General features: G+C 55.0%; 1 protein-coding gene across 1 annotated transcript; it reads left to right on the plus strand.

Moving 5' to 3' along the window:
- The first annotated feature begins 1,003 nt into the window (after window positions 1-1,003).
- On the plus strand, window positions 1,004-11,169 carry DOK2 (docking protein 2). Its single transcript, XM_048928289.1, has 5 exons — window positions 1,004-1,121; window positions 4,059-4,340; window positions 5,962-6,058; window positions 6,282-6,460; window positions 10,433-11,169. Exons 1-5 carry the CDS (start codon window positions 1,059-1,061, stop codon window positions 11,159-11,161), a joined length of 1,350 nt encoding a protein of 449 aa, XP_048784246.1. The 5' UTR covers window positions 1,004-1,058; the 3' UTR covers window positions 11,162-11,169.
- Window positions 11,170-22,376: the final 11,207 nt, after the last annotated feature.

The following is a 22,376-nucleotide window of genomic DNA, read 5'->3' on the forward strand; positions in this document are numbered from 1 at the left end:
CGCTCCCTTTTCGTCCCCGCGTGCTGCTCCCGTGCTCGCCGTGTCCCCGCCGCCCCGCCGCCCCCGCCGCCCCGTAATTCCTCCGCAAAGCACGGAGCGGGGTTTTGCTGGGCGTCACCCGGCCCTGTTCTCTCCCCACCCCCCGCGGAAGTTCCGTGCATGGGATGCTGCCCCCGCGTGGCCCGAGGGTGAAATGGCGAAGGGCTGAGGAGCGCCCGGAGCTGCTGTGCAGCGCGCCTTGGGGTGCAGCTCTGCGGGGCCGGGGGATGCATTCCCTGCATGCGCTGCAGTGCTCCGTGTGCACCAATGGACGCATTTCCTGCACGCATCGGGCGATCCTCTGCATGCAGCAAGGGATGCAGTGCTTTTCATGCACCTAGAATGTATTCCCTGCAAGCACCAGAGAATCCCGTGCATGCCCTGAGCACTGAGGTGCAATGCATGCACTAATGTGCATGCTTCCTACGTGCACTAACCAATGAGGTGCTTTGCCTGCACTGAAGAATGCATCCCCTGCATGCAGCAGGGTCTGCAATGCTCTTCCTGCACCAGCAGCTGCTACGCTTTGCGTGCACCAAGGGATGCATTCTCGGCTCGCTGCACCTCCTGCACACCCAGAGGGCTTCATTCCCTGCATGTGCTGACAGACACTGTGCATAGGCTGCATTTCCCACATGCACCGTGAGCAGCAATCCTACAGACCCACCCTTGCCCCCTGCCAACCCATGCCCACCTCCACGCCATGCACCAGGGCAGCCTGCAGCGCAGGATGAGCAGCAGCATCACACTGCAGACGAACCACGGGCTCCCACCCACCCAAACCCCAGCGCACCCCCCCTGTTTTTCAGGTCCCCATTCCCACCCCAGCATCTTCTCAGGGCCCCGCGTGCAGCTGCACAGCCGGCTGCCCTTTATGGTAACGGTGCGAAGGCAGGAAGCTGAGCATGGGGAGGAAACAGCAGCACCCAACCGCACATCACGTGGCGTCGGTGCAGACGGGGCGCTGGGGAACAGTGAGTGACAGAGGGGCAGCACAGACGGATGCTCTGGGCTGCAGGATGGAGGAGGCGGTGGTGAAGCAGGGCGTGCTGCACCTGCAGCTGCAGCAGACCTTCGGCAAGGTGAGGGTGCAGCATTGGGGGGGGGGGCTTCCTGCTGGGGTTCAGGGGGGCTGTAAGCAATGACAGCGGGATGTGCGGCACCCCGAGCATCCTTGAGCTGGAGGATTCGGTGCTGGGATGCAGCATGAAGAGATGCAAGCAGAGCACCTGTGCAGCTCTCAGGATGGGGTTAGGTGCAAAGAGATGCAGCCCCCATGTGCCGTTGCTTCGGAGGGAGCTGCGGTTCGGCGACGGTGGCTGCTGCTCTTGTGCAAGGAGGAAGGAGGCATTCGCCACGCTGGGTGGGGAGGATGAGCAGCCAGCAGGATGTGGGGGCTGCAGAGCAAATGGGGTGGGTTTGGAGCTTGGCTTTAACAAAAGGTGCAGCGATTCGGGCTGCTGGGCCCCACAGGTTCCCCTTGGAGCCCCTGCAGGAGGAGAGTTTGGGTGCAAAACTTCCTCTGGGGCTGCACGCCTCCCATGCAAAATGCAATGAACTTCCGTGCCTGCTGAGAGGGCGTGAGACAGGGGTTGCTCTGAAGGTGGTGGTTTTAGGAACAGGGGAGTAAATGGGGAGCTGGAAGCCCTTTGGAGGGCATGGATTTGGGGGCGATGCCATGGGTAGGAGGATGGGGGGATGCAATGAGAATAGGGGTGCAACAGGCAGGGGAATGGCATGGATAAGTGGGTGCCAAGAGTAAGGGGATGCCATGGGTGGGGGGATGCAAGGAGAAGAGGGATGCAATGGGCAGGGGGTGCCATGGATAAGGGGCTTCCATGGTCAGGGGGATGCCATAGGTTAGGGGGTGCCATGGGTAAGGGGATGTCATGGGTAAGGGGCTTCCAGGGTAAGGGGTTTCCATGGGTAAGGGGGTTCCATGGGCAAGGGGTTTCCAGGGTAAGGGGTTTCCATGGATAAGGGGTTTCCATGGGTAAGGGGTTTCCAGGATAAGGGGTTTCCATGGGTAAGGGGTTTCCAGGGTAAGGGGTTTCCAAGGTAAGGGGTTTCCATAGTAAGGGGTTTCCATGGATAAGGGGTTTCCATGGGTAAGGGGTTTCCAGGATAAGGGGTTTCCAAGGTAAGGGGTTTCCATAGTAAGGGGTTTCCATGGATAAGGGGTTTCCATGGGTAAGGGGTTTCCATGGGTAAGGGGTTTCCATGGGTAAGGGGCTTCCATGGTAAGGGGTTTCCAGGGTAAGGGGTTTCCATGGATAAGGGGTTTCCATGGGCAAGGGGTTTCCAGGGTAAGGGGTTTCCATGGGTAAGGGGTTTCCAGGATAAGGGGTTTCCATGGGCAAGGGGTTTCCAGGGTAAGGGGTTTCCATGGGTAAGGGGTTTCCATGGGTAAGGGGTTTCCATGGGTAAGGGGCTTCCATGGTAAGGGGTTTCCAGGGTAAGGGGTTTCCATGGATAAGGGGTTCCCATGGGTAAGGGGTTTCCAGGATAAGGGGTTTCCATGGGCAAGGGGTTTCCAGGGTAAGGGGTTTCCATGGGTAAGGGGTTTCCAGGGTAAGGGGTTTCCAGGGTAAGGGGTTTCCATGGTAAGGGGTTTCCAGGGTAAGGGGTTTCCAGGGTAAGGGGTTTCCATGGGTAAGGGGTTTCCATGGTAAGGGGTTTCCATGGGTAAGGGGTTTCCATGGGTAAGGGGTTTCCATGGGTAAGGGGTTTCCAGGATAAGGGGTTTCCATGGGTAAGGGGTTTCCATGGTAAGGGGTTTCCAGGGTAAGGGGTTTCCAGGGTAAGGGGTTTCCATGGGTAAGGGGTTTCCATGGTAAGGGGTTTCCATGGGTAAGGGGTTTCCATGGGTAAGGGGTTTCCATGGGTAAGGGGTTTCCAGGGTAAGGGGATGTCATGGGCAAGGGGTTTCCAGGGTAAGGGGTTTCCATGGGTAAGGGGTTTCCATGGATAAGGGGTTTCCATGGGTAAGGGGTTTCCATGGGTAAGGGGTTTCCAGGATAAGGGGTTTCCATGGGCAAGGGGTTTCCAGGGTAAGGGGTTTCCAGGATAAGGGGTTTCCATGGGCAAGGGGTTTCCAGGGTAAGGGGTTTCCAGGGTAAGGGGTTTCCATGGTAAGGGGTTTCCAGGGTAAGGGGTTTCCAGGGTAAGGGGTTTCCATGGGTAAGGGGTTTCCATGGTAAGGGGTTTCCATGGGTAAGGGGTTTCCATGGGTAAGGGGTTTCCATGGGTAGGGGGTTTCCAGGATAAGGGGTTTCCATGGGTAAGGGGTTTCCATGGATAAGGGGTTTCCATGGGTAAGGGGTTTCCAGGGTAAGGGGATGTCATGGATAAGGGGTTTCCAGGGTAAGGGGTTTCCATGGGTAAGGGGTTTCCAGGATAAGGGGATGTCATGGATAAGGGGTTTCCAGGGTAAGGGGTTTCCAGGATAAGGGGTTTCCATGGGTAAGGGGTTTCCAGGGTAAGGGGTTTCCATGGGTAAGGGGTTTCCAGGATAAGGGGTTTCCAGGGAAGGGGGTTTCCATGGTAAGGGGTTTCCATGGGTAAGGGGATGTCATGGGTAAGGGGTTTCCATGGGTAAGGGGTTTCCATGGTAAGGGGTTTCCATGGATAAGGGGTTTCCAGGGTAAGGGGTTTCCATGGATAAGGGGTTTCCAGGGTAAGGGGTTTCCATGGGTAAGGGGTTTCCAGGGCAAGGGGTTTCCAGGGCAAGGGGTTTCCATGAGCATGGAGATGGTTTCCCCACATCCCCCCCAGGCTGGGTGATGCTGAGCAGCCTTCAGTCCCCCTTTGCAGCACAGGGACCCCGTCTCCCTTATGCTGCGCTTGGGCTTGGAGATGCTTTCCCCACCCTGCCCAGACCCCCAGAGCCCACATGGGCATTTTGGGGACGAGCCGTCGCCCGGCTCACGGAGCATTTTGCACCAATGGCCAATTGAAATCCCCTGCAAGGGCGAAAGCAGCTCTGCTAACCCTGCCTCCTTTGGCTGCTCCGCATCCAGAAATGGAAGAAGTATTGGGGCGTTCTGTACCGCGAAACCCCCTGCTCCACCGCCCGCCTGGAGCTCTTTGAAAGCGCCGACAAACCGCGCAAGGGCGAAAGCAGCCGGCGCCTGGTGAAGCTGAGCGACTGCGTGCACGTGGCCGAGGCGGGCGGCGAGCCGGGCTGCCCCAAAGCCACGGCCCCGTTCCTGCTGGAGACCACCGAGAAACGCTACCTGATGGCGGCCGAGGGCGGCGAGGCGGAGGGGTGGGTGAGGAGGCTGTGCCAGCTGGCGTTCCCGGTGAGAGCTGGGGGATGTGGGCATGGGTGGGTGGGAGGAGCGGGGTGGTGGGGGTGATGGGTCCTTTTGGGGGTGGGTGGGTGGGATGACCTTGGTGTGGGGATGCTGGGTCTATTTGGGGTATGGATGGGTCCATTTGGGGTATGGATGGGTGGGATGACCTTGGTATGGAGGATGTTGGGTCCATTTGGGGTATGGATGGGTGGGATAAGTTTGGTATGGAGGATGTTGGGTCCACTTGGGGTAAGGGTGGGTGGGATAACCTTGGCATGAGGGATGTTGGGTCTATTTGGGGTATGGATGGATGGGATGACCTTGGCATGGGGATGCTGGGTCCATTTGGGGTATGGATGGATCCGTTTGGGGTATGGATGGATGGGATAAGTTTGGTATGGAGGATGCTGGGTCCATTTGGGGTATGGATGGGTCCATTTGGGGGAGGGATGGGTGGGATGACCTTGGCATGAGGGATGCTGGGTCCATGTGGGGTATGGATGGACCCATTTGGGGGTTGGTTGGGTCCATTTGGGGTATGGATGGGTGGGATGACCTTGGCGTGGGGATGCTGGGTCTATTTGGGGTATGGATGGGTGGGATAAGTTTGGCATGGAGGATGCTGGTTCCATTTGGGGTATGGATGGGTCCATTTGGGGGAGGGATGGGTGGGATGACCTTGGCATGAGGGATGCTGGGTCCATGTGGGGTATGGATGGATCCATTTGGGGGATGCTTGGGTCCATTTGGGGTATGGATGGATCCATTTGGGGTATGGATGGATGGGATAAGTTTGGCATGGGGATGCTGGGTCCACTTGGGGTATAGATGGATCCATTTGGGGGATGGTTGGGTCCATTTGGGGGATGGTTGGGTCAATTTGGGGGAGGGATGGCTGGGATAACTGTGGCATGGGAGATGCTGGGTCCATTTGGGGTATAGATGGATCCATATAGGGGATGCTTGGGTCCATTTGGGGTTTGGATGGATGGGATAACCTTGGCATGGAGGATGCTGGTTCCATTTGGGGTATGGATGGATCTGTTTGGGATCTATTTGGGTCCATTTGGGGGAGGGATGGATGGGATAACTGTGGCATGGGAGATGCTGGGTCCATTTGGGGTATAGATGGATCCATTTGGGGGATGCTTGGGTGGGATAACCTTGGCATGGGGATGCTGGGTCCATTTGGGATATCGATGGATCCATTTGGGGGTTGGTTGGGTCCATTTGGGGTACGGATGGATGGGATAAGTTTGGCATGGGGATGCTGGGTCCACTTGAGGTATAGATGGATCCATTTGGGGGATGCTTGGGTCCATTTGGGGTATGGTTGGGTCCATTTGGGGGAGAGATGGATGGGATAACCTTGGCATGGGGATGCTGGGTCCATGTGGGGTATGGATGGGTGGGATAACTGTGGCATGAGGATGCTGGGTCCATTTGGGGAATGGATCCACGCAGGGTATGGATGGTGTAACTGGGCTGTGGGGTGGGCTGGATCAAATTGGGATATGGATGGGTGGGATAACAGGGTTGTGAGGTCTGCTGGGTCCCGCTGGGATATAGATGGGTGGGATAACAGCAGTGTGGGAGCCGTGGCTCAGCCCTGTCTCTTTCCTTGCAGAGGAGCCAGGAGGAAGAGGCAGTGGGGAAGGACAGAGAGCTGAGCTCCGACAGCGAATTCTCCATGGCTGAAAATTCCCTGTACAGCTCCCACAAAGGCGAGTGTCTGGGTGTGGGGAGGAGGAGGCCGTGTCTGTGGGTGAGCAGCGTCCTGCAGGCAGCACCACTTGCAGAAGCGGCCTTGGGGTGCTTTTCCTGCGCTGCGGTTAGGCTGGGCTGGGTTTCATTGCGGCTTTCGCCTTTATCAGCCGGACTCCGCTTCCCCTCCGGGGCTGTGAGCTGCAGCACGGTGCAAACATCCCCTCCTCCTCCCATCCCCAGGCGTGGAGCACGACTTCGAGGTGACGCTGAGGGCCACCGAGTCGTCAGAGCGCTGCCGCCTGCGGGGCCGCTTCGTGCTGCGGGCGGGCGAGGAAGCCTTGGAGCTGCGGGACGTGAAGAGCAGGGATGTCCTTTACAGCTGGCCCTACCGCTTCCTGCGGCGCTTCGGGAGGGACAAGGTGTGGGGACACTCAAAGGGAGGGATTGGGAGGGAGGAGGACTGGAAATCATGGAACTGTCAAATGATTGGGCTTGGAAAAGACCCCCAGGGTCATCAAGTCTAACTGTCGTCCCGTCCCCACCGTGCTCATAGAGTGGTTGAGGTTGGAAAGGACCTCTAAGGTCATCAAGCCAAATGCTGACCCATCCCTGTTGTGCCCATAGGGTCAATAAGGTTGGAAAGGACCTCTAAGGTCATCAAGACAAATGCTGACCCATCCCCATTGAGCCCATAGGGTAATTAAGTTCGAAAAGACCTCTAAGGTCATCAAGCCAAATGCTGACCCATCCCCATTGTGCCCATAAGGGTCAATAAGGTTGGAAAAGACCTCTAAGGTCATCAAGCCAAATGCTGACCCATCCCCATTGTGCCCATAGGGTAATTAAGGTTGGAAAAGGCCTCTAAGGTCATCAAGCCAAATGTTGACCCATCCCCACCGTGCCCATAGGGTCAATAAGGTTGGAAAGGACCTCTAAGGTCATCAAGCCAAATGCTGACCCATCCCTATTGTGCCCGTAGGGTAATTAAGGTTGGAAAATACCTTTAAGGTCATCAAGCCAAATGCTGACCCATCCCCATTGAGCCCATAGGGTCAATAAGGTTGGAGAAGACCTCTAAGGTCATCAAGACAAATGTTGACCCATCCCTGTTGTGCCCATAGGGTAATTAAGGTTGGAAAAGACCTCTAAGGTCATCAAGCCAAATGTTGACCCATCCCCGTTGTGCCCATAGGGTCATTAAGATTGGAAAGGACCTCTAAGGTCATCAAGACCCAAATGTTGACCCATCCCCATTGAGCCCATAGGGTAATTAAGGTTGGAAAAGACCTTTAAGGTCATCAAGCCAAGTGTTGACCCATCCCTGTTGTGCCCATAAGGGTCATTAAGGTTGGAAAGGACCTCTAAGGCCATCAAGACAAATGTTGACCCATCTCCACCGTGCCCATAGGGTAATTAAGGTTGGAAAGGAGCTCTAAGGTCATCAAGCCAAGTGTTGTCCCATCCCTGTTGTGCCCATAGGGTAATTAAGGTTGGAAAAGACCTTTAAGGTCATCAAGCCAACTGTTGACCCATCCCCATTGTGCCCATAGGGTCATTAAGGTTGGAAAGGACCTCTAAGGTCATCAAGCCAAGTGTTGACCCATCCCTGTTGTGCCCGTAAGGGTCATTAAGGTTGGAAAGGACCTCTAAGGTCATCAAGACAAATGTTGACCCATCCCCATTGTGCCCATAGGGTAATTAAGGTTGGAAAAGACCTCTAAGGTCATCAAGCCAAATATTGACCCATCCCCATTGTGCCCATAGGGTCAATAAGGTTGGAAAAGACCTTTAAGGTCATCAAGCCAAATATTGACCCATCCCCATTGTGCCCATAGGGTCATTAAGGTTGGAAAAGACCTTTAAGGTCATCAAGCCAAATGCTGACCCATCCCCGTTGTGCCCATAAGGATCATTAAAGTTGGAAAGGACCTCTAAGGTCATCAAGCCAAATGTTGACCCATCCCCGTTGTGCCCATAGGGTAATTAAGGTTGGAAAGGACCTCTAAGGTCATCAAGCCAAGTGTTGACCCACCCCCATTGTGCCCATAGGGTCATTAAGGTTGGAAAAGACCTCTAAGGTCATCAAGCCAAATGCTGACCCATCTCCACCGTGCCCATAGGGTCATTAAGGTTGGGAAAGACCTCTAAGGTCATCAAGCCAAGTGTTGACCCATCCCTGTTGTGCCCGTAAGGGTCATTAAGGTTGGAAAGGACCTCTAAGGTCATCAAGACAAATGTTGACCCATCCCCATTGTGCCCATAGGGTAATTAAGGTTGGAAAAGACCTCTAAGGTCATCAAGCCAAATATTGACCCATCCCCATTGTGCCCATAGGGTCAATAAGGTTGGAAAAGACCTTTAAGGTCATCAAGCCAAATATTGACCCATCCCCATTGTGCCCATAGGGTCATTAAGGTTGGAAAAGACCTCTAAGGTCATCAAGCCAAATGCTGACCCATCCCCATTGTGCCCATAGGGTAATTAAGGTTGGAAAAGGCCTCTAAGGTCATCAAGCCAAATGCTGACCCATCCCCGTTGTGCCCATAAGGATCATTAAAGTTGGAAAGGACCTCTAAGGTCATCAAGCCAAATGTTGACCCATCCCCGTTGTGCCCATAGGGTAATTAAGGTTGGAAAGGACCTCTAAGGTCATCAAGCCAAATGCTGACCCATCCCCGTTGTGCCCATAAGGATCATTAAAGTTGGAAAGGACCTCTAAGGTCATCAAGCCAAATGTTGACCCATCCCCGTTGTGCCCATAGGGTAATTAAGGTTGGAAAAGACCTTTAAGGTCATCAAGCCAAATGCTGACCCATCCCCGTTGTGCCCATAAGGATCATTAAAGTTGGAAAGGACCTCTAAGGTCATCAAGCCAAATGTTGACCCATCCCCGTTGTGCCCATAGGGTAATTAAGGTTGGAAAGGACCTCTAAGGTCATCAAGCCAAGTGTTGACCCACCCCCATTGTGCCCATAGGGTCATTAAGGTTGGAAAAGACCTCTAAGGTCATCAAGCCAAATGCTGACCCATCTCCACCGTGCCCATAGGGTCATTAAGGTTGGGAAAGACCTCTAAGGTCATCAAGCCAAGTGTTGACCCATCCCTATTGTGCCCATAGGGTAATTAAGGTTGGAAAAGACCTCTAAGGTCATCAAGACAAATGCTGACCCAACCCCATTGTGCCCATAGGGTAATTAAGGTTGGAAAAGACCTTTAAGGTCATCAAGCCAAGTGTTGACCCATCCCCATTGTGCCCATAGGGTCAATAAGGTTGGAAAAGACCTTTAAGGTCATCAAGACAAATGTTGACCCATCCCTGTTGTGCCCATAGGGTAATTAAGGTTGGAAAGGACCTCTAAGGTCATCAAGCCAAATGCTGACCCATCTCCACCGTGCCCATAGGGTAATTAAGGTTGGGAAAGACCTCTAAGGTCATCAAGCCAAGTGTTGACCCACCCCCATTGTGCCCATAGGGTAATTAAGGTTGGAAAAGACCTCTAAGGTCATCAAGACAAATGCTGACCCATCTCCACCGTGCCCATAGGGTAATTAAGGTTGGAAAAGACCTTTAAGGTCATCAAGCCAAGTGCTGACCCATCCCTGTTGTGCCCATAAGGGTCATTAAGGTTGGAAAGGACCTCTAAGGCCATCAAGACAAATGTTGACCCATCTCCACCGTGCCCATAGGGTAATTAAGGTTGGAAAGGAGCTCTAAGGTCATCAAGCCAAATGTTGACCCATCCCTGTTGTGCCCATAGGGTAATTAAGGTTGGAAAGGACCTTTAAGGTCATCAAGCCAAATGTTGACCCATCCCCATTGTGCCCATAAGGGTCAATAAGGTTGGAAAGGACCTCTAAGGTCATCAAGACAAATGCTGACCCACCCCCATTGTGCCCATAGGGTCAATAAGGATGGAAAGGACCTCTAAGGTCATCAAGCCAAGTGTTGACCCATCCCCATTGTGCCCATAAGGGTCAATAAGGTTGGGAAAGACCTCTAAGGTCATCAAGCCAAATGTTGACCCATCCCCATTGTGCCCATAGGGTAATTAAGGTTGGAAAAGACCTTTAAGGTCATCAAGCCAAGTGTTGACCCATCCCTGTTGTGCCCATAGGGTCAATAAGGTTGGAAAAGACCTTTAAGGTCATCAAGCCAAATGCTGACCCATTCCTACTGTGCCCATAAGGGTCAATAGGGTTGAAAAAGACCCCTAGGATCCTCACATCCAACTGCTGACCCATCAGCGCCGTCCCCACACAATCACTGAGGTTGGCAAAGACCACTGAGATCACCGAGTCCAAGCAGCCCATCCCCACCATCCCCACCATCCACGTCCCCAGGCTCCACCTCTCCCTTTCCCAGGAGAGATGATGCAGTTCCCCTCCTCCAGGTCACCTTCTCCTTCGAGGCCGGCCGGCGTTGCGCCTCCGGCGAAGGGAACTTTGAGTTTGAGACCAGACAAGGCAACGAGATCTTCCAGGTGATCGAATCGGCCATCGCCGTGCAACGGGAACGGGGCGGCCTTGGGGACGAGGGCACACGGCCGCGCCAACCGACCCAGCTCCCCGAGAGGGCTCAGGAGCACGAGGAGCACCGCGCTAAGAGCATCTACACCGAACCCCGCGGCCCTCTGATCCACAGCGCCCCGTCGGCCGGGCCCAAAGCTCCGGAGAAAGGTGTGAGGAAGGATGCTGTGGATGAATTGGAGTACGCCGTTCCCTTCGATACCATCGCCAAGTCGCTGATGGTTGGAAAATTCGGGAGCATCCTCCAGGACCCCGCCGATGCTCCGGATCCGCTGTATGACAGCATACAAGAGGCGAGCGGCCATCCGCCGTTGCCTCGTCCCCGCGCCAAACCGGAGCACATCTACGATGAGCCTGAGGGTGTGTGCGCCCACACTGTCTACGATGAGCCCCAGGAGGTGAAGGGCGAAGCGTGGAGGCTGCAGGCGGCCCCCGAGGAGCCTTTGGGGCACAAATATCCCTACAACCCACAGCGGGACGACTACGCCGTGCCCAAGAGAGCCGTCCCGCTGCGGCAGGGCAAGGAGTGGATTGGGGACACCGAGTACGACAACGTGGTCTTTCAGTTGGCCAAGAAGAGGAACAAGCAGTGAGAGAGCGGGGTGCTCGGCCCCATCGCCAGCGGTGCACATCTGGACAGCTGCGGCCGCTGGAGGGCACTGCGAGCCCGCGCTGTGGGGTCGGCACCGCCGGACTCGGAGCGGGGCACACGGTGCGCTCCAGAGCCCGGCTAAGCGTGGACCCAAAGAGTGCGTGCCCCACAGCATAGGGGCGGAGTAAGGAAGCACGGAGCCAGGGGTGCGCGTACCTCAAAGAGCTGGGTGGTGGTGAACGTCCCAGGGGTGCAGAGCCTGCACCGTAAGGGATGGATGCTGATGGACATCCCAGGGGTGCGCATCCCTCCCTCTAAGAGCTGGGTGGTGTTGGATGTCCCAGGGATGCACATTCCACACCATAAAGGCTGGATGCTGAGGCACATCCCAGGGCTGCACATCCCTCCCTCTAAGATCTGGGTGCTGTTGAACATCCCAGGGATGCAATCCCACACCATAAAGGCTGGATGCTGATGCACATCCCTCCCTCTAAGAGCTGGGTGGTGTTGGACGTCCCAGGGATGCACACTGCACACCATAAAGGCTGGATGCTGAGGCACATCCCAGGGATGCAGAGCCTGCACCGTAAGAGCTGGATGCTGAGGCACAGCCCTCATTCTAAGAGCCAGATAGTGGTGAACATTGCAGGGATGCACATCCCACACCGTGAGGGCTGGATGCTGAGGCACATCCCAGGGATGCACATCCCTCCCTCTAAGAGCTGGGTGCCGTTGGACATCCCAGGAGTGCACAGCCTGCACCATAAAGTCTGGATGCTGATGGACATCCCAGGGGTGTGCATCCCTCCCTCTAAGAGCTGGATGGTGTTGAACATTCCAGGGATGCAATCCCACACCATAAGGGCTGGATGCTGATGCGCATCCCTCACTCTAAGAGCTGGGTGGTGTTGGATGTCCCAGGGATGCACATTCCGCACCATAAAGGCTGGATGCTGAGGCACATCCCAGGGATGCAGAGCCTGCACCGTAAGAGCTGGATGCTGATGCACAGCTCTCACTCTAAGATCCAGGTAGTGGTGAACATTGCAGGGATGCACAGCCTGCACCATAAAGTCTGGATGCTGATGGACATCCCAGGGATGCAATCCCACACCATAAGGGCTGGATGCTGGTGCACATCCCTCCCTCTAAGATCTGTGTGGTGTTGGACGTCCCAGGGATGCACATTGCACACCATAAAGGCTGGATGCTGAGGCACAGCCCTCATTCTAAGAGCCGGATAGTGGTGAACGTTGCAGGGATGCACATCCCACACCATGAGGGCTGGATGCTGAGGCACATCCCAGGGATGCAGAGCCTGCGCCATAAGGGATGGATGCTGATGGACATCCCAGGGGTGTGCATCCCTCCTTCTAAGAGCTGGGTGCTGTAGGACATCCCAGGGATGCACATCCCACACTGTAAGAGCTGGATGCTGATGCACATCCCTCCCTCTAAGAGCTGGGTGGTGTTGGATGTCCCAGGGATGCACATTCCACACCATAAAGGCTGGATGCTGAGGCACATCCCTCATTCTAAGAGCCAGATAGTGGTGAACATTGCAGGGATGCACATCCCACACCATGAGGGCTGGATACTGAGGCACATCCCAGGGATGCAGAGCCTGCGCCATAAGGGCTGGATGCTGATGGACATCCCTCCCTCTAAGAGCTGGGTGCTGTTGAACATCCCAGGGATGCACAGCCTGCACCATAAAGTCTGGATGCTGATGGACATCCCAGGGATGCAATCCCACACCATAAGGGCTGGATGCTGATGCACATCCCTCCCTCTAAGAGCTGGGTGGTGTTGGATGTCCCAGGGCTGCACATCCCACACTGTAAGGGCTGGATGCTGATGCACATCCCTCACTCTAAGAGCTGGGTGCTGTTGGACATCCCAGGGGTGCACATCCCACACTGTAAGGGCTGGATGCTGGTGCACGTCCCTCCCTCTAAGAGCTGGGTGCTGTTGGATGTCCCAGGGATGCACATTCCACACCATAAAGGCTGGATGCTGAGGCACAGCTCTCACTCTAAGAGCCAGGTAGTGGTGAACATTGCAGGAATGCACATCCCACACCATGAGGGCTGGATGCTGAGGCACATCCCAGGGATGCAGAGCGTGCACCGTAAGGGATGGATGCTGATGGACATCCCAGGGGTGTGCATCCCTCCTTCTAAGAGCTGGGTGGTGGTGAACATTGCAGGGATGCACAGCCCACACCGTGAGGGCTGGATGCTGATGGACATCCCAGGGATGCAGAGCCTGCGCCATAAGGGCTGGATGCTGATGGACATCCCAGGGATGCAATCCCACACCATAAAGGCTGGATACTGATGCACATCCCTCCCTCTAAGAGCTGGGTGGTGTTGGATGTCCCAGGGCTGCACATCCCACACTGTAAGGGCTGGATGCTGGTGCACAGCCCTCACTCTAAGAGCTGGGTGGTGTTGAACATCCCAGGAGTGCACAGCCTGCACCATTAGGGCTGGATGCTGATGGACATCCCTCCCTCTAAGAGCTGGGTGGTGTTGGATGTCCCAGGGATGCACATTCCACACCATAAAGGCTGGATGCTGAGGCACAGCTCTCACTCTAAGAGCCAGGTAGTGGTGAACATTGCAGGAATGCACATCCCACACCATAAGGGCTGGATGCTGAGGCACATCCCAGGGATGCACATCCCTCCCTCTAAGAGCTGGGTGCTGTTGGACATCCCAGGGATGCAGAGCCTGCACCATAAGGGCTGGATGCTGATGGACATCCCAGGGATGCACATCCCACACTGTAAGGGCTGGATGCTGATGCACATCCCTCCCTCTAAGAGCTGGGTGCTGTTGGACATCCCAGAGATGCAGAGCCTGCACCGTAAGGGCTGGATGCTGATGCACAGCTCTCACTCTAAGAGATGGATAGTGGTGAACATTGCAGGGATGCACAGCCTGCACCATAAAGTCTGGATGCTGATGGACATCCCAGGGGTGTGCATCCCACACCATAAGGGCTGGATGCTGAGGCACATCCCAGGGATGCACAGCCCTCCCTCTAAGAGCTGGGTGCTGTTGGACATCCCAGGGATGCAAAGCCTGCACCGTAAGGGCTGGATGCTGATGGACATCCCAGGGATGCAATCCCACACCGTAAGGGCTGGATGCTGGTGCACGTCCCTCCCTCTAAGATCTGTGTGGTGTTGGACGTCCCAGGGATGCACATTGCACACCATAAAGGCTGGATGCTGAGGCACAGCCCTCATTCTAAGAGCCGGATAGTGGTGAACGTTGCAGGGATGCACATCCCACACCATGAGGGCTGGATGCTGAGGCACATCCCAGGGATGCACATCCCTCCCTCTAAGAGCTGGGTGCTGTTGGACATCCCAGGGATGCACAGCCTGCACAGTAAGAGCTGGATGCTGATGGACATCTCTCACTCTAAGAGCCAGGTAGTGGTGAATATTGCAGGGATGCAGAGCCTGCACCATGAGGGCTGGATGCTGAGGCACATCCCAGGGATGCAATCCCACACTGTAAGGGCTGGATGCTGATGCACATCCCTCCCTCTAAGATCTGGGTGCTGTTGGACGTCCCAGGGCTGCACATCCCGCACCATAAAGACCAGCTGGCAGAGCACGGCCTCAAGCACTCGCAGCCCGCGCCGCAGAGGCAGCAATGCACAGCTCTGCACGTTGCACGTTGCACAGCACAAGGGCCGGCTTGCAGGCTGTGCAGGCTGCAGGGATGCACATTGCACAGCATCCAAGCTGATCCCCAAGCAGAGCCGCCGCGTCCCGGCGCTGGGGAACGTCCCCCATCGCCCCACAGCTCTTCCACCCAAGGCAAAGCGAAAGCCATGAATTATTTATGCTCTCTCTCAATCAAATAAATGGTTAGGTGCTTGAGTTAATTTCCTGAAGCCTGAAAATCCAAAGTGCAGACTTTTAATAAGGCAAATTAAGTGCTTTATATATTACACTGATTAAAGCCGCGTATCAATCCGTCTATCACACGTTGAATGGAAGGGGCTGGGAACAGCCAGGGCGCAGGGATGCTCCGGCACAGAAAATCCTATGAGTTTAAAACAGAAAGAAACGATCTCTAACGTGTGACCAAGTTAATTAGAGCTCATTACGGCGGTTATTTATTATTAATGGGTGTTAACACAGTCCTCTCCTCCCCGCTGCAATCCCATCGCGTCGCCTCCGGCCGTGATTTTTCTTCCTTAACTGAAGGAGTGGTGACAACTTTGGGCTCCGATATCCCATGGGTGTGATGGGATTGGCACCGTGCTAATGAGGGAGCTGCTAATCAAATGAGGGAGCTGCTAATCAAATGAGGGAGCTGCTAATCAAATGAGGGAGCTGCTAATCACTTTGCGAGGGGGTCGAGCGCGGGGTGGTCGGATTCCCTCCTCAACGGGTTCCCTTGTTTGGGTTGGATGTGAGATGTGAGCTGGGATGGAAAGGCCAGAAAAATGGGATGCAAAGGCTGGAAAACCCCTTTGCAGTGCTCAGCATGGGAGCGTGTTGAGCGTGAGATGAGAAAACACAAATCGATGGCGGAGAGAGGGGGGAAGAGATTGGAGCACAGAGCCCCAGACAAATGGAGAGCTGTAATCTGATTAGCTGTCGTTATTGCGTTATGCTGATTATAAATCATTTAGGAGCGCGGCTGATGGCAGCAGAGGTTTGGTCAGAGATTTAAGGGTTGCTGCCTCCAGCAAAGCCCCAATGAGGGCAAACTCAAACCCGAGTCCAAAAAGTCAAACCCAGGTAACCAAAACCCAAAGCCAAACCCAAATCCAAACCCAAATATAAATGCAGGCCCAAATCCAAAGCCAAACCCAGACCCAAATAACTCCAGCCCGTATCCAAACCTAAACTCAGATCCAAATAACACAGAGCCACATCCGAAGCCAAATTCAAATAAATCACGACTCAACTTCAAACCCAAAGCCAAACCTAAATCCAAAGCCAAACTCAAGACCAAACTCAAACCCAAACCCAGAGCGAAGTCACTCACATCAAAACTCAAACCCAAATAACAAATAACAGAAACCCAAACTCAAACCCAAACCCAAACAACCCAAATCCAAACCCTAATAAATCAAAACTCGAATCCCAACTCAAATCCAAACCCAAAAACGAACCTAAACCCAAATCCAGACTCAAGTAACTGAAATTGAAACTCAAACCCAAAGAACACAAATCAGGACTCGGTGCCAAAGCCAAACACAGATCTAAACCCAAACAGCTCAAATCAAAACTCAAACCCAACCCCCAACCCAACCCCAACCCAACCAAAACCCCAACCCAACCAACTGAGATCCAAATCCCAACCCAACCCCAACTCAACCCCAACCCAACCGAGATCCAAATCCAAACCCAACCCAACCCCAACTCAACTCATCCCAACTCCAACCCAACTGCAACTCAACCCAATCCCAACCCAACCCCAACCCCATCCCAACCCAAATCCAACCCCATTCCAACTCCAACCCAACCCCAACCCGACCCCAACCCCAACTCAACTCAACCCAACCCCATCCCAACCCCATTCCAACTCCAACCCAACCAACTGAGATCCAAATCCCAACCCAACTCCAACTCAACCCCAACCCAACCCCATTCCAACCCCAACACCAACCCCAACTCAATCCAACCCCATCCCAACCCAACTCCAACCCCAAACCCATTCCAACCCCAACCCAACTCCAACCCAACCCCAACTCAACTCAACCCCATCCCAACTCCAACCAAACTCCAACTCAACCCAACCCAACCCCAACCCCAACTCAATTCAACCCAACCCCATCCCAACCCCATTCCAACTCCAACCCAACCCCATCCCAACTAAAACCCCATCCCAACCCCAACTCCAACCCAACCCCAACTCAACTCCAACCCAACCCCAACTCAACTCAACCCAAACCCAACCCAACCCCAACCCAACTCCATCCCAACCCAACCTCAACCCCATTCCAACTCCAACCCCAACCCAACCCCAACCCCAACTCAACTCAAACCAACCCCATCCCAACCCCATTCCAACCCCAACTTCAACCCAACCCCAACCCAACTCTATCTCACCCCAACCCCAACCCCAACCCAACCCCAACCCCAACCCAACTCCAAACCAACCCCAAGCCCAACTGAACCAAAACCCCAACCCAATCCAACCCCAACCCACCCCCATGCTCCCCCATCTCTCCCCCTGGCCATCTCCCCACATTAGGGCTGCTCTCTCTCTGCAGCACTGCCCGAATCCCAGGCGCCACAGTGCAGCTCCAAACTGCATTAGCGTCGTGCCGTGGAGTCCCTAATACAATTATGGGGCAGCATTAGAGGTGCTAATTGACAAACCCCTAATCAGTGCTGGGATTTATGGCAACCAGCCCCTGGGTAGGGAGGGGCAGAGCCCTTCATTCATAAAAATTGCTTAATGGAAGGGTCTGGGTTCTGTCCGCTGTCTCGTGTGCGCACCTAAGAGATGGGAAATAGGAAGAGGGATGGCAAGGTGTGGGGGGGAAGGAGTGAGGGGGGCCAGGTGGGTTTTGCAGACTGTTTTGGGGGGGGTTTAAGCACTTTTTGGTGGCTTGAGACATCGCTGGAGGGGTTGCATGGAGAAAAGGTCTGGAAAAAGGAGGTTGTCCTCACCTGCCCACCCAGTGTGGGGGATGACGGCTGCTTTCCTGCCCTCGGCTGCAGCGCAATTAATTGGCAATTACCAGCAGGCCATAAAAGCACGGCCCTTCTTGGGGAGGAAGCCGTAAAACCGCGCGTCCTCGGCCGCATTTCCTTCACTCCTCATCGATCCCACGGCCTCAGGGCGCTGCACCCCGCCGACCCTCATCGATCCCGTGGGATTTCAGTGGGATGTGGGCAAATGGTGAGAGTGCGGCCCTGTGGGCTCCGTGAGCAGCAGGGCTGGAGCCCAGAGCCACTGCCTCTCCCTGTGCAGGAACAAAGCTGTGCAGGGCAGGGCAGGGCAGGGCAGGCACGGTGCTGTGCAGGTGCAACACTGTATAGGTGCAATGCTGCTCAGATGCAACGCTGTGCTGCTGCAATGCTGTGCAGGTGCAATGCTGTTCAGATGCAACACTGTTCAGATGCAATGCGGTGCTGTGCAGCTGCAATGCTGTTCAGATGCAATGATGTGCAGATGCAATGCTGTTCAGATGCAATGCAGTGCTGTGCTGCTGCAATGCTGTGCAGGTGCAATGCTGTTCAGATGCAACACTGTTCAGATGCAATGCAGTGCTGTGCAGCTGCAATGCTGTTCAGATGCAATGATGTGCAGATGCAATGCTGTTCAGATGCAACGCTGTGCTGCTGCAGTGCTGTGCGGGCTTTGTATTGTTCAGATGCAACGCTGTTCAGATGCAATGCTGTGCAGGTGCAATGCTGTGCAGGTGCAATGCTGTTCAGATGCAACACTGTTCAGATGCAATGCGGTGCTGTGCAGCTGCAATGCTGTTCAGATGCAATGCTGTTCAGATGCAACGCTGTGCTGCTGCAGTGCTGTGTGGGCTTTGTATTGTTCAGATGCAACGCTGTTCAGATGCAATGCTGTGCAGCTGCAATGCTGTGCAGGTGCAATGCTGTTCAGATGCAACAATGTTCAGATGCAACACTGTTCAGATGCAATGCGGTGCTGTGCAGCTGCAATGCTGTTCAGATGCAATGCTGTTCAGATGCAACGCTGTGCTGCTGCAGTGCTGTGCGGGCTTTGTATTGTTCAGATGCAATGCTGTTCAGATGCAATGCTGTGCAGCTGCAATGCTGTTCAGATGCAACACTGTTCAGATGCAATGCCGTTCAGATGCAATGCTGTGCAGGTGCAATGCTGTGCAGGCTTTGTGTTGTTTAGATGCAATGCTGCTCAGATGCAATGCTGCTCAGATGCAACCCTGTTCAGACACAACACTGTTCAGATGCAATGCTGTGCAGCTGCAGTTCTGTTCAGATGCAATGCTGTGCACCTGCAATGCAATGCTGTGCAGCTGCAATGCTGTTCAGCTGCAACGCCCTTTGCAAAGCCCCTTTCTTGCAGAGCCCACCCTGCTGCTGCATGGCGTTGCCTGGTGACCCTGACGCTCGGATCAGGGGATGCACAGCAGACCCTGCAGCTGGGATACATGGAGCTGCTCATGGAAAGCCACGTCCCAGCTGTGTCACCCTGCACGAGGGCCACCTTCCCCAGGGGCGTGCGCTGATCAGAACAGGAGCTGGGAAGTGGCTGCATTTCCACCCCGCTGCTCTCGGTTATCGCAGCGAAAGGGGAGCCAATTACCAGCAGCTGGTGAGAGCCTCAAATTATTATTAATTTCAAACAAAGCATATGCTTTGTGTTAACAATCCTCCGCCGTGTGGCAGAAGGGCCAACGCCATCCAGATGGCTTCAGCGTGCTGCGGGAATGAGTAATGTGCAGCTCTGCCACCGCACCGAGTGGGGATGGGGAGAAGGGGGGGGGATGAGAAGCGTGGTGAGGGGTCACAGGTGGCAGCCGTGGCCAAAAAATCCCTGTGCGTGGCAGCTGGTGGCCTGCAGGCACTGCTGCATGCGGGGCAGGAATGCTGGCGGTGCTATGGGGATGCTGGCAGCCCTATGGGGTGGGATATTGGTGGTTCTGTGGGGATTTATGCTGGTTACGCCATAGGGATGCTGGTGGTCCTATGGGAGGGATGCTGGGATCCTGTAGGGTTTCTGGTGGTCCCATGGGAAGGGATGCTGGTGGTCCTATAGGGAGGGATGCTGGGATCCTGTAGGGTTTCTGGTGGTCCCATGGGAAGGGATGCTGGTGGTCCTATGGGAGGGATGCTGGGATCCTGTAGGGTTTCTGGTGGTCCCATGGGAAGGGATGCTGGTGGTCCTATAGGAGGGATGCTGGGATCCTGTAGGGTTTCTGGTGGTCCCATGGGAAGGGATGCTGGTGGTCCTATAGGGAGGGATGCTGGGATCCTGTAGGGCTTCTGGTGGTCCCATGGGAAGGGATGCTGGTGGTCCTATGGGGACGTATGCTGGTGGCACCATAGGTGTGCTGGTGCTCTCATGGGAGGGATCCTGGGATCCCATGGGGTTTCTGGTGGTCCTATAGGGAGGGATGCTGACAGCCCTATGGGGTGGAATGCTGCTGGTCCTACGGGGATTTGTGCTGGTTACCCCATAGGGATGCTGGTGTTCCTATGCAAAGGAAAGATGGTGACACCGTAAGGGTGCTGGTGGTCTTATGGGAGGGATGCTGGGATCCTACAGGGTTTCTGGTGGTCCTATGGGGTGGGATGCAGGTGATCCTGAGGGGAGGGATGCTGGTTACCCCATAGGGACGCCGGTGGTCCTATGGGGAGGGATGGCGAAGGCTCTCATGAGCAGAAAGCCACGCAGGGTTGGTGTTGGAGGGGATCAACGACGTCCCTTTTCCCCCCACACCTGCCCTGCTGGCAGAGGGTTTGCACAACCCTGTCCCACCCTCAAACCCTTTCCCACTGCAGACACGGGGAGCTGAGCTCACAGAGGAGCGGCGCCGAGAGGCGTTAAGGCAGAGCTCAGAGCAGCACTTCATCCAAAGCTGCAGGGAGCAAAACAAAGGGCGGCTCGATTTCCTCCCATCGTTGGGAACACACCTGGGCAGCTCTCCCCCCCCTCCTCTGCATGTCATTGCCCCATCCGTGGGGACACAGAGGGGCTGTGATGGCGGCCCTAAGGGTGACGGTGACAACAGAGCTGCCCCAAATCCCACACCTGGAATTGGGAGAGGAGCATCTCTGGGAGGAAAGGGGTAAAAATAACTCTGTGTCAGTGAGAGCAGCAGGGGGGGAAAAGAAAGGGGGGCAGCCGGGGGCTCCGTGAGGGCAGGCAGTTATAAATAGGAGTAATTACTGCAGTGGGGGTGAGCAGCTTAATGAGGAGTTGAGCTGATGGAAGCAGTGGGATTGAGGGATGCATCCCAGCATTGGGGAGGGCAGCGGTGAGAACTGCAGCGCTGCAGGAAGGGCAGGGGGGGTGAGGGGACCCCCGGGGGGGGGGGGGGGGGGCTCTGTGCCCCCAGGCAGGATGTGAGCATCGTAAGGGTGGGAGAAATGGACAGGTCTTAATTCTGTGCCCTTCTGCAGGGCTGCTGCCTGATGGCTGAATAATTGCATCCAGTGGTTAATTTTAATTAAAGCCTGTGGCTGCCTCAGCTTTGTGCATGGGCAGAGGCGTGGGTTCCCTGCTAGGGGGGAGGCTCAGCTTGGCCCCAAAGCCAGCTCCCATCGCCCCTGTGCGATGCAGTGCAATGCAGTTCAGTGCAAGCCAAAGCAGCGCGATGGGACGCGACCCCAACCCTCACCAGTGCAAAGCAAAGCAATGCAACAGACTGCAGTGCAGCCCGAACCCTAATGCAGGGCAAAGCAATGCAGTGGAATGCAGTGCAACCCCGACCCTCACCTACTGCAAAGCAATGCAACAGGCTGCAATGCAACAGGCTGCAATGCAACCCTAACCTTCACCCAGTGCAAAGCAATGCAGTGGAATGCAATGCAACCCCAAACTTCACCCACTGCAAAGCAATGCAACAGGCTGCAATGCAACCCTAATTTTCACCCAGTGCAAAGCAATGCATTGGAATGCAATGCAACCCCAACCCTCCCTCAATGCAGAGCAATGCAACACACTACAATGCAACAGGCTGCGATGCAACCCTAACCTCCACCCACTGCAAAGCAATGCAACACACTGCAATGCAACAGGCTGCAGTGCAACAGGCTGCAGTGCAACCCTAACCTTCACCCACTGCAAAGCAATGCAACAGGCTGCAACGCAACAGACTGCAGTGCACCCCTAACCTTCACCCAGTGCAGAGTAATGCATTGGAATGCAATGCAACCCTAGCCTTCACCCACTGCAAAGCAATGCAACACACTGCAATGCAACAGGCTGCAATGCAACCCTAACCTTCACCCAGAGCAAAGCAATGCAACAGGCTGCAATGCAACAGGCGGCAATGCATCCCTAACCTTCACCCACTGCAAAGCAATGCAACACACTGCAATGCAACAGGCGGCAATGCATCCCTAACCTTCACCCACTGCAAAGCAATGCAACACACTGCAATGCAACAGGCTGCAGTGCAACCCCAACCATCACTTACTGCAAAGCAATGCAACAGGCTGCAACGCAACAGACTGCAGTGCAACCCTAACCTTCACCCACTGCAGAGTAATGCATTGGAATGCA

Source organism: Lagopus muta, chromosome 27, assembly GCF_023343835.1.
Source record: "Lagopus muta isolate bLagMut1 chromosome 27, bLagMut1 primary, whole genome shotgun sequence".
NCBI classification, from domain to species: Eukaryota; Metazoa; Chordata; class Aves; order Galliformes; family Phasianidae; genus Lagopus; species Lagopus muta.